At 33.8% G+C, this 16,256-nt stretch overlaps 1 protein-coding gene across 1 annotated transcript; it reads right to left on the bottom strand.

Moving 5' to 3' along the window:
• Window positions 1–9,292: 9,292 nt before the first annotated feature.
• Window positions 9,293–15,730, bottom strand: LOC149493326 (LEM3 (ligand-effect modulator 3) family protein / CDC50 family protein). The gene is made up of 8 exons (XM_089715412.1): window positions 15,471–15,730; window positions 14,607–14,665; window positions 14,438–14,512; window positions 14,231–14,344; window positions 14,045–14,115; window positions 13,127–13,424; window positions 10,293–10,582; window positions 9,293–9,571 (listed from the first exon to the last, which is right to left on the bottom strand). The coding sequence occupies exons 1-8, from the start codon at window positions 15,556–15,558 to the stop codon at window positions 9,517–9,519; spliced, it is 1,050 nt and encodes a 349-aa protein (XP_089571538.1). The 5' UTR covers window positions 15,559–15,730; the 3' UTR covers window positions 9,293–9,516.
• Between the last annotated feature and the right edge of the window lie 526 nt (window positions 15,731–16,256).

The following is a 16,256-nucleotide window of genomic DNA, read 5'->3' as shown; positions in this document are numbered from 1 at the left end:
CATCTTGGCCTAACTAAATTGTAAACTCCCCTTTGTCATTGAGACATATTGTAGTCAAGAAGGTTTAGGAGTAGTACTCATGCAACTAAAAAACCACTTGCATTCATTAGCAAACCTTTAAATTCCAAGCACTTGGGCCTATCTACTGGAGACACTATCTTGAGCGAGACACTATCTTGAGCATGACACTTTTTCATTATTAGAACTTATCATTCCATTTTAACCCATTTGTTGTAACAAAGACTACATAATTATGTTCAACAGAAGGGTGTAACTAAGCTTTTGGGTTTATCTTATGTCATTTAATATAAGAAAGAGGCTGAAAACAAAGTGGTAGATGCATTATCTAGATATGCATTACCATTTCGTGAGCATGATAACACTTCATCAACCTTAAATGCACTTTCTTAGGTAACTCCAGTCTAGTTAAATGAAGTTTTTGCCAGCTATAACAATGACCTTTTTGCCTAAAACCTCATCAAAACTTTAACCATTTCTCCACAGGCCAGCCAAACCTCCTTTCTCTTTTTCATAGGATCTACTCATGCATAATTCCAAAATATACATTGGTAGCTCTAGTGACCTTAAATTCCAACTCTCTCATCTTTTCACCAATCACCAATAGGGGGGCCATTCTGGTATAAAAGGAACTTGTCATAGATTCCAGCAATATTTTTATTGGCCTAACCTACATAAGGATGTCACTCAATAGATCTCAGTGTGATAAATGCCAAAGGTGTAAACCAGAAACAGTCCCCTACCCTGGTCTTTTACAATCCCTAACTATTCCTGATCAAGTATGGTTATATATATCTATGGATTTCATTGACAGAATGCCTAAGTTTGCTACCAAAAATGCTATTTTGGTAGTGTTTGATAGATTTACAAAGTATGGCCACTTCATAGCCCTTTCCCACCCATTCACAGCCCCTAAAGTTGCTCAATTATTCATTGATAATATCTTTAGGTTGCATGGTATGCCTAAAACTATTGTTTCTAACAGGGATAAAGTTTTTACTAGTCTCTTTTGGAAAGAACTTGTTAATTCTTTGGGAACTAAATTGCATTATACTACTGCCTATTACGCTCAATCTGATGGTCAAATTGAGAGATTAAACAGATGCCTAGAAGCTTATCTCAGATGCATGACCTTTTCTAAGCTTTTTGCTTGGGTCCATTGGTTAAGCCTAGCAAAGTAGTGGTATAATACTTGCGTTCATATCAGTTTGAGTATGTCTCCTTTAAAAGCACTTTATGGGTTTAACCCTCCATTATTGCCTCAATTGAGTCCTAGATTCTCTCCTATTGCTTATGTGGAAAATTTATTGTTAGAGAGACAACAGATGTCTCATTTGCTTAAGTAGAACCTTCTCCATGCTCAAAATAGGGTGAAGCAGTTTGCTTATCAAAATAGAACTGAGAGATAGTTCTTTGTTGGTGATTGGGTCTATTTGAAACTTCAATCCTACAGACAAACAACTGTGACTCTCAAGAAGAATCTCAAACTTTTTGCAAAATTTTATGGCACTTTTCCATTCTTAAGAAGACTAGAACAACAACTTACAAACTGAACCTGCCTTAGGGCTCTTTTCACCTATTTTTCATGTTTTTCAGTTAAGAAGTCCTTGCCTCCACAATCTCAAGTTACTGCTACACTTCCCTTATCTTCAGATTTGGGTGACATCACTATAGAATCTCAATAGATCCTTCAAACCAGAAGCATCATCACAAACCACCATAAATTCTTGCAAGTGCTTATTCTCTGAAAGTATCTATCTCCTACTGAAGCTACCTGGGAAGATGCATCATTTATTCAGAAGCAGTTTCTTGAGTTTAATCTTGGGGACAAGATTGCAGTTAAAGAGAAGGGTAATTGTGAGGACATACATGTTAGAGTAATTGGAAATATGGGTCATATTGTAATGAAGTAGCATATTAATGCTATTTCTTATTTAGTTTATGCATCTTTTAGTTGATTATATTTTATATATTAGTATTGCTGAGTTGGAGCCTATGTGGTAAAGTATTGCTGAAATGTATGCTACATAAGCTACACTATATATATGAGCTGTCAAAGACTATTAGAATCGATGAATTAATCACATAATTTCTTCTCTCTAGACTTCTCTTTCTCTCACTTCTCATCTATGAACAGACCCTGATTTGTGCTAACTCTAGATTTATGTTAGCAAACCCTAACATGAACATAATAGATGCTGTCGTTGGGAAATTTCCTCAATGGCTTCCTTAAGCCTGAATTATTGAGGATGCTCAAAATCTAGTAATATCTTCTCTTTTGTAAAAAGTAATTGTAATTCAGTTGCTTAACGTCTAGCTAGAAAAATCATTATGTATTCTTTTTGTTCTAATTCCTATGGTCAAGTTAAATGGATATAAAATCATTTACATCTTATACTTTTGACAAAGAAAAAAATGGGGGTGCTTGGTGGAGCTAGCTGGGAGTGGGAGATCTCACACTAGCTTGGAGTGAGAATCTGCAGCTTCCAAATATCAAAGCAAAATCCTCTGTGACTCGATTGAAGAGATAGTTTGCTCAGTTGCAATTATCTGGGCACGATTAAATATATGATAGGGTAAACAAATGTTGTAATAATTGTTGATCAACGAGTTTTGATGGGCTGCAGCCAAAAGAACGAAGCGAGAAATGAAGATGAATTTGTAGTTTTGGTGGTTATCTTTGATGGAATTGGAGTAGATGCTAGAATTTTTGCAAATTGTCTCTTCTAGGCTAACTAATTTGTAAAATTTGTTTATGAAACAACTGTAGTTGATGCACCTACTAATCCATCTATGGATAGATTTGCCCCGATGAAATTCTTGGTAAAATTGTGTGAACCCCTCCCCAAAGTATCAAATGCAATATGAAGGCATGTGACTAAGGAAGAAATGCACGTGATGTGTGAGTCGCCACCTTGTTTAATTGTTTCAGGGTAAACTAGGAAAAAACCCTAAGTGACTCCATTTTTAATTAACCTAGTTACTAGATTAATTACCCAATGTCTAAAGCATGGTGTGCAAACCCGAGATGGATCCCGAGACTATGTCATGCTGATAAACTAACCATGAATGAATGCTTGAATGCTTTGCAAGGTAAATGATGTGATTGGACCAAATAAAAGGTTTATGTGATTTTGACTTGCCGCTCGGGGTTAAATCCCAAACGTGCCTACGTACTTCCGTTTGAATGGAAGATCAAAGTCGACGTAGTTCGATACGCCTCTTTTAGAGGGCTTTGAATGGGATGCTTTATGCATGAGTGTGTGTATGCTCCGTGCATTTTGTTTAGGCTTTTTTGCCAAAAGACTGATTGATTTAGGCACTTGGTGCCAAAATGTTGATTTTGAGGCTTTTAGCCAAAGGAGTTTAATTTGGGCTTATTCTTGCCAAAAGATTGATTTTTTAAGGCATTTGTGCCAAAACGAATTGTTTTAAGGCTTTTAAAGCCAAAATATTGGTTTAGGCACTTAATTTGCCAAATGATATTAATTGGGCGATTATCGCCTAAATGGATTGATTTAAGGCAGTTTATTTGCCAAAAAAAATTGTTCGAAGGCTTTTAGCCAAAGAAATTTAATTTAAGCGATTTGTCGCTACAAAAAGGTTAATCTTCACTTATAGGCGATTTGTTTGCCTAAAGTGATTAATTAAAGGCTTTTAGCCAAATTTTGATTTAAGCGGTTTGTCGCTATGAGAACGAAATCAATTCTCACTTATAGGCAATTTGTTTGCCTAAAGTGATTAATTAAAGGCTTTTAGCCAAAATATTGCTTGAAGCGATTTGTCGCTATGGAAAAGAATCAATTCTCACTTATAGGCAATTTGTTTGCCTAAAGTGATTAATTAAATTGAAATATAGGCAATTTATTGCCATAAAAAGAAAAAGTGTTTAATCAGGGCCTTTTAGTCACAATTATTGATTAATTAGACTTAGGCAAAAAAAAACTGTTCGAAATAAGGCACTTTCACCATAGTTATTGATTAACTAGGCTTTTAGCCAATATTGTCGAATTTAAGCTTTAATATCGCGATTATTAATTAACCGGGCACTTAAGCTTAATTTTATTTATTTAAGACCATTTTATTTGCCTGGTGGATGATATGAATGCATTTATGCCGTTATAGAATTTAGGCGGAGTAGAAGAGAAGCATGCATGAAGTGCTAAAATTAAATAGGCAGAGTTTTGTTTACATACCTGATTTAATCGTCGACCGCTTCTTAACTCCAGGTTAAGCTCCTCGTTAAGGGAATTAATTTTAATTTAATTTTAAGTGACCAGGTATCACAACAATAAAATAAAATTAAAACTAAAAAAATGCAAGAAAGCAGTAAAGAATCGCAAAGAGCGTAGGGAGAAGGAGCGTCCGTCAACACAGACTGAGTGAGTAAAATGGAGCCCCGGGGCCTCTTTTTATAGGAAAAAAACGCACCCCGGGCGCGCCTGCCCGCCCTCGAGGGCGGGCGTGCCCGCCTAAGAGAGCGGGCGTGCCCGCCCATGCTGGGCGGGCGTGTCCGCCCAAGCTGGGCGGGTGTGCCCGCCCATTCTGGGCGGGCGTGTCCGCCCAAGCTGGGCGGGCATGCCCGCCTGGCTTGGGCGGGTGTGCCCGCCCAAGCTGGGCGGGCGTGTCCGCCCAAGCTGGGCGGGTGTGCCCGCCCATGCTGGGCGGGCGTGTCCGCCCAAGCTGGGCGGGCATGCCCGCCTGGCTTGGGCGGGTGTGTCCGCCCAAGCTGGGCGGGTGTGCCCGCCCATGCGAGGCGGGCATGCCCGCCTGGCTTGGGCGGGCAGGCCCGCCCCCGTGGGCGGGCACGTGTGCCTTTTCTCCTTATTATTCCGGAGGCTTTTCCGGGAGTTCCGGATCTCAGAAAAATATTCCGAGACCAGTTCCGTGATCCTCGTAATTTTTCGGACATTTCAAGTACCATATTGGCACACTTCCGGTGAACTTTTTTGAATGACCTCCGGTCCGACCGGACTGTTTGCAGTCCGAAAAAAATGGCTCTTTGAGCCTCAAAATTTGAGTATTCACAAATTGTCCTTTTTTTTGCCCATTTGTCAAATGACTCTGCTACGAGGAAGGCTTATTTGTTCTTTAGATAAACTTTGTCCCCTATCTTTGCTTTATTCTTTTTCTATTGTTTAGTACCTACCTATACAAGTTTTATCAGTAAATACCTTAAAAAAAAAATAGACAACGCACATATATGTCTTGGTAGGCATGGCCACGGTTTCGGAACCGGCGGTTCCGGTTCCAGAAAAGCTGGAACCGGAACCGAACCGAAATGGTCCGGTTCCGGTTCCGGTTCCGATCCGATTACAAAACCGACGGTTCCAATTGGTTTTCCGGCGAATCGCATAATTTTAAATTTTAAATTTTGGATACCGGTTTAAAAAAAAATTTTATGTGAACATAAAAAATTAAAAAATACAGTTAAAAAATTTTAAAATATGAAGACCGGTTAAAAAAAAAATTATTTGAACATGAAAAATTTAAAAATACACTTAAAAAATTTTAAATTTTGAAGATCGGTTTAAAAAAAATTATTTGAACATAAAAAATTAAAAAATACACCTAAAAAATTAAAAAATACTTCAATTAAATTTATTTTTTTAAAGACTTGAATTGTTGAGTGTTGAACATAATGATTTTTTTAAAAAAAATTTTGAACTGAATTTTTTTTTTTTTTAAGTTTGAACAAAATTAAAAAAAAAAATGGGCTTGAACTTTTTTTTTTTTTTTTTTAAAAAAAAAATTAAGTTGCCTACGTATCCTCTTGGGATTTAGAGGAATCAAAGCCCACGTAGTTCTTACTTACCTTATATCAATTTCACCCCTTTTTACCTTAATCGCTATTTGCACCACCGGTTGATGTTCCCGTTGAGGACCCATCGTATAAATCAAATAAATCTTCATTTTCTTTTGGATTTTCTTGGGCTCTTAGTTCGGCTTTGGTCCAATCATCCACGCACGCTTGTGCTTCTAATGAATCGGGTGTCATACGAGATCGTGTTTCATCAAGTATGTTACCTCCTTGACTAAAAGCTTGTTCAACCGCAACAGTGGAGACCGGAGCTGCTAAAATTTGTTTTGCAAGTAAAGAAAGAATTGGAAAAGTATTTGCGTGACGACTCCACCAATCTAAAATTGGAAAATCTGCATCTGCATAATTATCACCAAACTCAAAAGAAGTTGTTAGATAATTGTCAAATTCAGAAATAGAACTGGATTCCCTTGTTCTTTTTTGTCTTTGCAATAAAACTTGTTGAGCAACATCAACACCACTTACCCTTTGTGTTGAAAATTATGGAATATTAGATTGAGAAGAAGTAGAAATAGAAGTAGATGAACTAGAAACTTGAACAAATTCATTATATAATTGCATAATATTTTGTTTAACTTCATGCACTAGTACATTTATATTAACATTATCTTCTACATCAAGATTTAATACGTCTTAATAAATAGTCAAATAATCACATAAAATATCCATTCTACATCTAGGATCAAATACAATAGCAACAAGATAAAGAGGTGGTATATTTTTAAAATAAAATAACCATTTTTTTTTATTGAAAAAATACAATCTTTTAATAAATCATCATTTTGAAATTCTTGTAGTGCAGTAACAATATTAATACACATAGGTAAAAATAAATTAGATGTGGGATAATAAACTCCACTAAATTTATAGGTAGCATCATTAAAAATTTTTAAAATATCTAAAATTTTTGCACAAATCTCCCAATTTTGTGGATATAAATTAATATCCTCAATATTATTAGTAACAAAAAAACATAATAATTCTTTATAAGAAAAAGACTCGTTTAGTAATTCATATGTTGAATTCCAACGAGTTGGGACATCCCTTGGAAAACGTTTTGGTCTTTTATTATTTTCTTTACAAAATTTAGCCCAACTTTTCATCACTTGGGGATGTGTCCATAAATATGAAATAGCTTTTTTAATTGGAGAAATAAAAGAATCAAGAATTTTCAAACCATCTTGTACACATAAATTTAAAACATGGCATGCACATCTTATATGAAAAAATTTACCACCAATATTTGGTTCACAAATTTTTTTAAGTTCAATAATTGATCTAGTATTTGCAGAAGCATTATCAAATGAAATAGAAAAATTTTTTTTTGTCAACCTATATTCATCTAAAATTGAAACAATTACTCTATAAATATTAATTGCAGTATGTTTATCATTAAAAACACGAAAACCAATAATTCTTTTTTGAATTTTCCAATCATCATCAATCCAATGACATGTAATACCCATATAAGAATGCATTTGCCAATGATCACTCCAAACATCACAACAAATTGAAACACGAATTTTCAATTGAGAAAATAAAAGTTCTAACTCTTTTTTTCCTTTGTTATATAAAGAAATAATAATTTGTTTTACAGTATTTCTTGGTACTCTTTTAGCACAAGGATTTAAAGCTTTTTGACAATAATTATTAAAACCTAATTTTTCACCAAAACTAAAAGATAAATGTTCCATAAAAATCATTTTTGCTAATTCTTCTTTTTGTATTTTATCAGAATATTTAAATAAAGAAAGGTTAGAAGCGTACCCGGAAATTTGTTGTTGAGACCGATCAACTCCTATTTTTGTTGGATGTTTTGCCTCCAAATGCTTCCAAAATGATCCATAGCCGCCCGCTTGTTTAAATTTATAAGATTTTCCACAATAATTGCAAATTACATCGTACATTTTCTCACCTTTGAATTTTTTTGTGAAATGAATGGAGAATATGTCGGAACTTTGTCTTGCTCTTCTAACAATTTTTGCTCGTTGCTCTTGCTCTTGCTCTTCATCTTCTTGAAATTGCTCATTAAATTCGGATTCTTGAGTTGGAATATCCAAATTTTCATTTGGAAAACCTTCAAAATTAAATTGGTCGGGAATCATATCATAGATGTCGTTTGTAGGGATAGATGATTCTCCAATTTTTCCCTTGCCCTTACCCGAATTTGAGTTTTCTCCACTTGCCATTATATGATAATAAAATATAATTTGGAAAATTGAATAAAAAAAATTAGAGAGAATAATTACTTAATAAGAGATATTGTAGAGTAGAGAAGAATAAATGAATAATATAGAGTAGAGTGTAGTATATTGTAGAGAGAGTAAGTAGAGAGAGTTGAGATTTTTTTGTAATGAATTTGTAAATAAAATGAGGTATTTATAATAAATCCAAAAATTCATTTTTCCAAAAATACCCTTAAAACTAGCCGTTATATAGCCGTTTATGGCTGTTGGGAGGGGTAATTAAGACATTTCACAACAAAAAAAAAAATCAAAAATCTGACAGTTACAACGGCTAGAACCGCCGGTTCGAACCGGCGGTTCTAACCGGCCGGAGAACCGGCGGTTCTAGTCCGGTTCCGACCGGTTCTCTGGAACCGCCGGTTCTGGTTCCTCATTTGCAGGAACCGGAACCGAACCGGATTTTTCCGGTTCCAGTTCCGGTTCGTCCCGGTTCTCACCGGTTCCGGTTACGGTTCCGGGCCGGTTCGAACCGACGGTTCCGGTTCCCGGAACCGTAATTTGGCCATGCCTATGTCTTGGATCCATGATCTATAACGGCTTAATATATAAATTTACTCTTAAAGTTTATGCGATTTACCTTGTGACACTCTTAAATTTGCGTTGCTCGGTTTACCTTGTAACAATCCCAAATTTGTGTGACACTTCCAAATTTGCGTTGTGCAATTTACCTTATGACACTCTCAAATTTGGGAGATACCTGTCACGAATACACTTTCACATTTTAATAATAATCTCTTGTCAAATTTTATTTTGGCCAAAAGTATAATTATTTATTTCTAAAATGTTAAAATATAAGATCATAAAAAATTCTCCATAAACTGAAGTATAATTATTTCTAAAATGTTAAAATATAAGATCATAAAAGATTCTCCATAAACTTGTGGGGTAGCAAGCAAATTCGCAAACTTTAAAAGCAAATTTATATGTTTGGCGAATGGATGTAGAGTTTGCAGAACGTTATAGTTAATGATAATTAAAACAATTTCCTTTCTACTTTTGTGGATAAAATAACGAGTCCTGTAATTTTGTTCCATTTTTTTTTTTTTTTTTCCTTTTTCGCTTCATCTGTTTTACCTGTGGCTGAGACGGTGCTGGTTTCTAATGGCCATCCCAAGACAACTTCCACCAGAGAAGTTATCACCTTTATACTCCAGTAGGCTCATACCTTACTACATTATACCAGAAACGAATTTTCGTATACAAACGATAAACAAATAGTATATACTGACATTACCGGAATGTCATATATTGTCACAATTTATATCACATCCAACTCTATTGCTGCAGTTAAATCCATGTCTTGCTGCTACTGAAAAATTAAAGTAAGCCTGAGAAGCTTCCAAACCGAGGCAATATTTTTTAATACAAAGAATTGCATCAACCAGTGAGATCCCTTGGTGTGAAATCCCAAAAGCCCTTTTTTTTTTTTTTTCAGCGGCCTCCTGGAGTTCTATTCCATGATAAATAAGAAGGATCTCCAAGCCTCCTGATATAATGCAAAAAGCTATGAGTTAGCAAACACGACAGATGCCAACCAATATGCCAATAACTCGTCATTTCAAATATGCATCAACACATGCTATACTACTGGTCCAAGAAAAATGTAGAATGGTATGCCTTTGTACCTGTTCTTAATGTACATGATAAATTCTTGAAAACATTCTAATCCCATTATATGCACAAATAACTCGAACAAAACAAAGCTTGTTCACATAGTTGCCTTAAAACAGGCAACAATGTTTACGAAGAATAGCTCATAATCCAATTCGGAGAACATACAGCAAAATAAACTGAGATTGGAAATATAATCAAATGATACCTCATGAACATGTACTATGGTTTTATAAAGACCGTTAAGACCAAAGTAGTTCCTAGACATAAATTATACAAATTCCAACAAATGTTAAACTGGATTTCTTTTAGGAATTGCAGAACTGGCATAAATGTGCCTGTTGAGTCAACAGGGAACTGTATCAGTTTCCTTTTGTTAATCCCTTCACTAAATTATGAGTTGCATTGCTGTTGTAGGAAGTTCATAAGACAGGTAGCAGAACCAACTATTATATTTTTTCCCGACATGACAAATGCATATACAAGAATTCTCAACATAAAATGGGAGATCTTAGATGTGAGGTACTTTTGACAGGCTCTCTATTTTAAGACTTCAATCTAAGAATAATTTGAGTTTATAAGGCAAAAGATGTTACCTGGGCTTGACAAGATATACAACAGTGAAACACATTGCCAAAAAGAAGCAGAGGCCCCCGACGGTGAGATAAGCAATGCCAAGAAAGTCATTCTTTCCACCAAGCCAGCTTGTGGTTGAAAGCACTAACTTTTTCTTGCCATTGAAACTGTACGTATTATAGTTGTTCTCCAATATCACATGTATCTCATCATTGACTTGTAGATCCTGCTCTATCTTCCCATACAACTTCCTAAAAGTTGGCAGAGCTGCAGTCCGCATCCAAACAATGAGGTCCTCCTGCTCATCCAACTATTATAAAGGACAGATATAACAAGGTCAGCGACGTGGCATAAGCTTAAAAAGCCCTTCCATTATCAGAGAGAAAGAAAATACAGAAAAATGTTGTGGCTAAAGGAAATTTTAAAAATGTTCAAAATGAGAAACAAAAAGCAGGGAAATCAGACTTGCATTTCTAATAGTTCATGGCTTTAAAATATGCCTCTTGTAAATTTTTTTTTTTTTTCCTTAAGAGTGCCACTCATCTTAAATTTAAACATTTAACATTTCATTGTCATGGGAATTTCAGTTCCCATTGCCAGCTGTTAATAAAATCAACAATTCTTATATAACTGCTACTACGCCATATGTATAAAATAAAAACTGATGTCAAAATCAATATCAAATTAAATTAAACAATCCAAAATTACCACTTGCACTTTAAAGTTGCTATATATGCAGTCATTATACAATTCCTTTAAATATTTATTGAGACCTTTCAATTAGAGGAATCCTGATGAGAAAATGAATTCCATCAACAATTCAGACTTCTTTTCCACTTCTTTACCCAGAGAATATAGGGACATGTTTATTTATAGAAAACTGGAGTAGTTTTCCAAAAAAGTTTTTCCAAGAAAATTAGAAAACAGAGTTTCGTATTCAAATATGCCAATTTTCCATTTCAAGAAATGGAAAACCTATTTTCCAACCAGTTCTCTGAAATTTAAGATTTAAAAAACAAATTTAAGTTGTTTTCCACAGTTTTTCTTTACAGAAAAAGTCATTTTTTACAACTATTTTCCATTAAAAGAACACATGAATTTTTCCATAATTTAAATTATAATACATATGGCCTTTATTGAAAAATATTTTTATTAAAATCATAAAAAATATTTAAAGAACAAAATATTATTTTTAATTTTATATTATTCTTTAATATGTAATTAATTTTAACACTGCAAAAAATATAATTATAATGATAATGTCTATTTTTAAAAAAAGTTTGCAAAATTATAAAAAATTGATATTATTATTAGAAATAAATCAATATCAAATATTTAAAAAAAATCAAAATAAAAAGTTTCTAATATGTTTTATAATATTTTATTTTTTTTAATTACGAAAGTTATGAATAATTGTTTGTTAATTTTTTGAATTGAAATATTATTTTTTACTATTAGCAAGTTAATATATTTTCCATTTTCTGTTTTGTATTTTTCATTTTCTGGAAAAATTATTTCTATGAAAACTGTTTTCAACAAGTAAACACATACTAAATTTCCATCTAAATAGTGTCAAAAAGGGGAACAGCCTCCTATACAACCTCAGACTTCTGGTTTCCAAAGGCATATGAAATTGAGCAGAAACTTGCAAGGGAGGATCATTAACCATATGAGATGAATCATATAATTATCTTTGCTCCCATCATTGATGCACATTCACTTTTGCAAATTACTATCACCAAACTAAAAGACTTAAGGTTTTAACCTATAGTATTAAGGGAAACTTAACGGCAGCAAGATAATGCACAGATAAAGTTGGCTTAATGCAAGTACTTGATAACAGGGTTATGTGAAAATGCAGGATCATGGTCACATATGAGCTTCAGCTATGTGGTCAGCTGTTGAGTACCAGAAATGTTGATGAAAGTGAAAAATATCTATGGAAGGAAAGGGTAACAAATCTACAATGCCATTTTAACTTATTCTTACAAAAGGATCACAAATATAATATAATAAAAGCATATTGTGAGAATTGCTGTCAATTACAGTCCTGGCCTTTTAATGATTTTTCTTATTTTTTGTATCTGTTGGGAATTAGAGAACTCAACCACCAAACAATGGCCCAAACCACTGAACCAAACAATGCCCAAATATATGTGCCTAATCAACAAAATTAAAAGAATTGGACAAATTTGTGAAAAATGCTAAAGTTCATCTTTTCTTGGTCATTAGGGGCATCACTAAAGTAATTAAGAAACAGTATAATCTAATGTAATAAAAGGCTAATCCCAGTTCCAACTAGGCAACCTAAAGAGCTGGCCATGTGAGTAGTGACACAACACAGAGGAATGTCACAAGGAACTTAAATTACTTTTTAATTGTTATTTTGCTCTTTGGCGCCTAGGGGGCATTTTGGACAATTGAGTGTTACATTTTGTTGGGAAAATGGGCAAAAAAGGAAGGAAATCAGAGTGTCTTGTTTTGGATCTGTAATTAGCATCTGAGGGAAAATTGGAAAAGTTAAACAAAAGAAAATGGGTGCTTTTTTAGCCATTCTGAAGGTGGATCTTATTCGCTTATTGTGCAAGGATTAGCTGGCAGTTCTGTTCGAGCAGGGAATGAACATACAAGTTTTGACTAAGAGGTCAACTTTCTAATTGTTAGCATTCCAACATCATGCTAACTGATAAGAAATATTACAAACAAGCAATAAAGTTTATAGGAAAAAATGCATGTTTTCACACAGTGACTGCAGACATGGATACAAATCAGTTTAATTACAAAAAAGCATTATGCATGAAAATATAATATTTCTGATATAATCTGATCAAACGAGCAATAGTTATATACTTACTGGTATTGATGTATTCAGACTTGCACCACCTTTGAGACCTCCGCTCTGGAAGTTTTTAGGAAAAACATCATCGCCAAATTTGTGGTCCCTGTCACTTTTCCATGAGATCCCCTTCTTATTCACCTGCAACTGCTGATTGTTGCGAGTGAAGCTATAGGTGTCATTAAACAAACTCCATGCTATAAGACCACAAGGTACAATTGCTCTCCCATTCACAGTATCTTCGGGCTTACAATCACTGGTTTCATTTTCGCCACTTCGACTTCTCAATTGTTTATCGCTTCGGCTCTTCACATACCTGAATTATCAAGCCATAATTACAATGATATCAAATAATCACTACAGAAGAATTCAATTAATTGTATTTAAGCTATCAACCAACCACCCACCATTTCATAAGATTGAAATTCATACAAGCAAAATCAGTAGGTCAAAAGCAATGAACAGGTGTATATTATATTTATATCTATAATACTATCTTTTTTTAATAAGAAAATAATTACTGACAAATACTTAAACTATTTATAATTATAATATTACATACAATACTTGGAAAATAAAAAATGATGTAAATTTTATATTTACAAGAGCAGCAATAGTAAAGAGAAATTAAGTAGGCAATGAATTAATTTTCTCAACAGGAAACAAATTGCAGTATTACATAACATCCTAGGTCATGTTCCCCAATTTCTAACAAAAAAATTAACAAAAAACAGTACACTTCACTGTACCATGATTCATCCATTCTCAGAATTGCTAATGTCCATGTTCTGCATATCTTAATGCATCATGATAATTCTAGACATTAACAATCACAACAAGGTTTTAATGAATAATCACCTTACTGATATATAAATTCTACATGGTTTTTTGACACCTTAGCAGTTGAGAAGGTAATGGCACTATCTAGTTATGTACCTGCGATGATTCTGGTAAAAGTTGTCAAGCTGGTAATACACATAAATAGGTTGCTTCATCTTCTTTGTAACCTATCAGGACGGGAAAAAACAAATTAAGATTAAAAATAAAAAGAAGATAGTTCGTCAATTAAATAACCAGATATCATGATTGCCAACATAATACAATGATAAAGTGGACCCTCACTTTTATTGTTCTGTTGCAGGTTTTATCAGCAGAGCTCTGAATATAAGCAACCTTATCAGTTCTGTTTTGTGCAGGAATACATTCAGTCTCATATCGGTCAATGATTTCAACAACCTGATAACAAAATGGTTTCAACAAAGTAATCCATGATCAACTACTAATGAAACTGTAAAACAAATAGAGGAGTTAGGTTGAACTAAAGCTTACATCTCGGGAAGCAAACAATGAAGCAATTCCAATTGGAATGAAGACAATGCTAACAAGCATGAATGCCGAAATCACCTGTACAGAGCCATTCAAAGTTCATCACTCTCAATTGTGTTGATTTGATAATAAATTAGATACTGGAATAAAAAAAGAAATTATAAAAGATTACCCATCGTGGTGTGAGAATTGGCTTACAAGCTGGGAGTTCTTGTTGGGTAAATTTTGAATCTGAAAAGAGAGGAATTTAAAAATTTTTTGCAAAAAAAAATAATCAGAGAATTTGTAACTCGTTGCTCCAAGACTATAGAAGATAAATGAGGTTTAACAATTTCTTCACTTTGCTTTGTACATAAATACTTGCGTTTTGATACCCAAAAGGCCAAAATAATAATTCGCACATCTAAGGCAACATAATTTGCAGATTATAAGGAAATAATAAAGAATATCCCCAGACTAGATGGCTCACCATCCATTGTAATAAATTCTCAAAAATGTCAAATGTTTAGATAGTCATTCAACGTTTAGGTTTTATGAGGATTTGTATTGACGAGTCCTTGAGTTAGACATATGATTGATACTTCAAATATTCAGCTTTCAGTTTTAGCTGAAAGCAAGAATTTAAATATCAGCAAGTGAAACCCAAAATAACAATAATAATTGCATTTCATGCTTAGAATTCGTAACAGAAAATTCAAATTATCAGAAAGTATCAAATTTGAAACAGAAAATTCAAATTATTAGAATTTGTTGAATTAACTACTTTGTGCTCTACCAAACCCGATCAGGTTTATTAATAACGAAGTTCAACTAACACATTTTTACCATATCAAAGCAGTATTTCCTAGTACATCTAGTTATAACTAAATCAACAACAAGACAACTAATCGATTATATAACACACACAGGCATATGCACATATGTAACAAATCTAAATCGCGAACCAAACAGAAAAGCAAAATCACAAAAACCCATCACAGGGATAAACCTCGCAAGGGATTTAAAAACTGAAAAGGAGTAGAGAAGAGAAAATCACATTTAGGTCGCTTAGAGTTTCTTCTAGGAGCAGCAGAATCAGCCGATCCGTTGGCTGCTGCACTAGACGACGCCGTATTGTTACTCATCGGACGAACAGATGCAAGCTTGTTTTGTTGTCAAAATAAGAAGACAGAGAGGTGGATTCTGATTACGAGAAAGATATGAGAGCGTTTAAGAATTGTTGACTTTGGAAAAGAGTAGGCAATGTGCTCGCTGAGCCAGCCGGCTAAACGCGTTACTTCCTTGTATTTCTAGAAACAAGGAATTAAGACTGAATCTGAATTTTCTTAGAGAGAAAAGCAGAGTACGCTTTATTAGACTATTAAGCCGTCAAACTTAACAACGCACCTTTTCTTTATGCCAAAACTCGCTTTACTAGTTGGACTTGGACCCGGTTTAATGTTGTTTTTTGGATTATTATTATTATAACTATTATTCTTATAATTATTTCATCTTTATTATAACTCATATATTAATGGATGACCATAAAAGCTAATCAACTACTTAAAACGGTGGAAACATAAATTCACTCATAAACTTTGTGACTTTACTTTTGTATCACCCTCAACTTTTACTTCGAGCCATAAATATTTCAATTTATAAAATTAGACTATTAAACACTTTAATTTTTAAAATTATTTTATTGAACACTCTGACTTGTAAAATTAGATCAATTACACACTTATTAAAAAGTTGAAATTTATGAAATTATTTTCCAAAAGTCATGCTAACTACATATCAACTACATATAAAGTCGATTTATCACAGATAAAAGCCAAAAATC

Source organism: Jatropha curcas, chromosome 10 (genome assembly GCF_041381405.1).
Source record: "Jatropha curcas cultivar XTBG-Jc1 chromosome 10, XTBG_Jcur_1.0, whole genome shotgun sequence".
Taxonomy (NCBI): domain Eukaryota; kingdom Viridiplantae; phylum Streptophyta; class Magnoliopsida; order Malpighiales; family Euphorbiaceae; genus Jatropha; species Jatropha curcas.
Note: the sequence above shows the minus strand (reverse complement) of the source record. Positions and strands in the feature narration are given on the sequence as shown.

Bases quoted from the DNA above. Each gene is read 5' to 3' on its own strand.
- LOC149493326 (XM_089715412.1), bottom strand. From the start codon at position 15,558: ATGAGTAACAATACGGCGTCGTCTAGTGCAGCAGCCAACGGATCGGCT. The intron at 14,345-14,437 runs GTAAGCTTTAGT...TTTTGTTATCAG, and splicing joins CATTGTTTGCTTCCCGAGAT to GTTGTTGAAATCATTGACCG. The intron at 13,425-14,044 runs GTACATAACTAG...TTGATAATTCAG, and splicing joins TTTTACCAGAATCATCGCAG to GTATGTGAAGAGCCGAAGCG.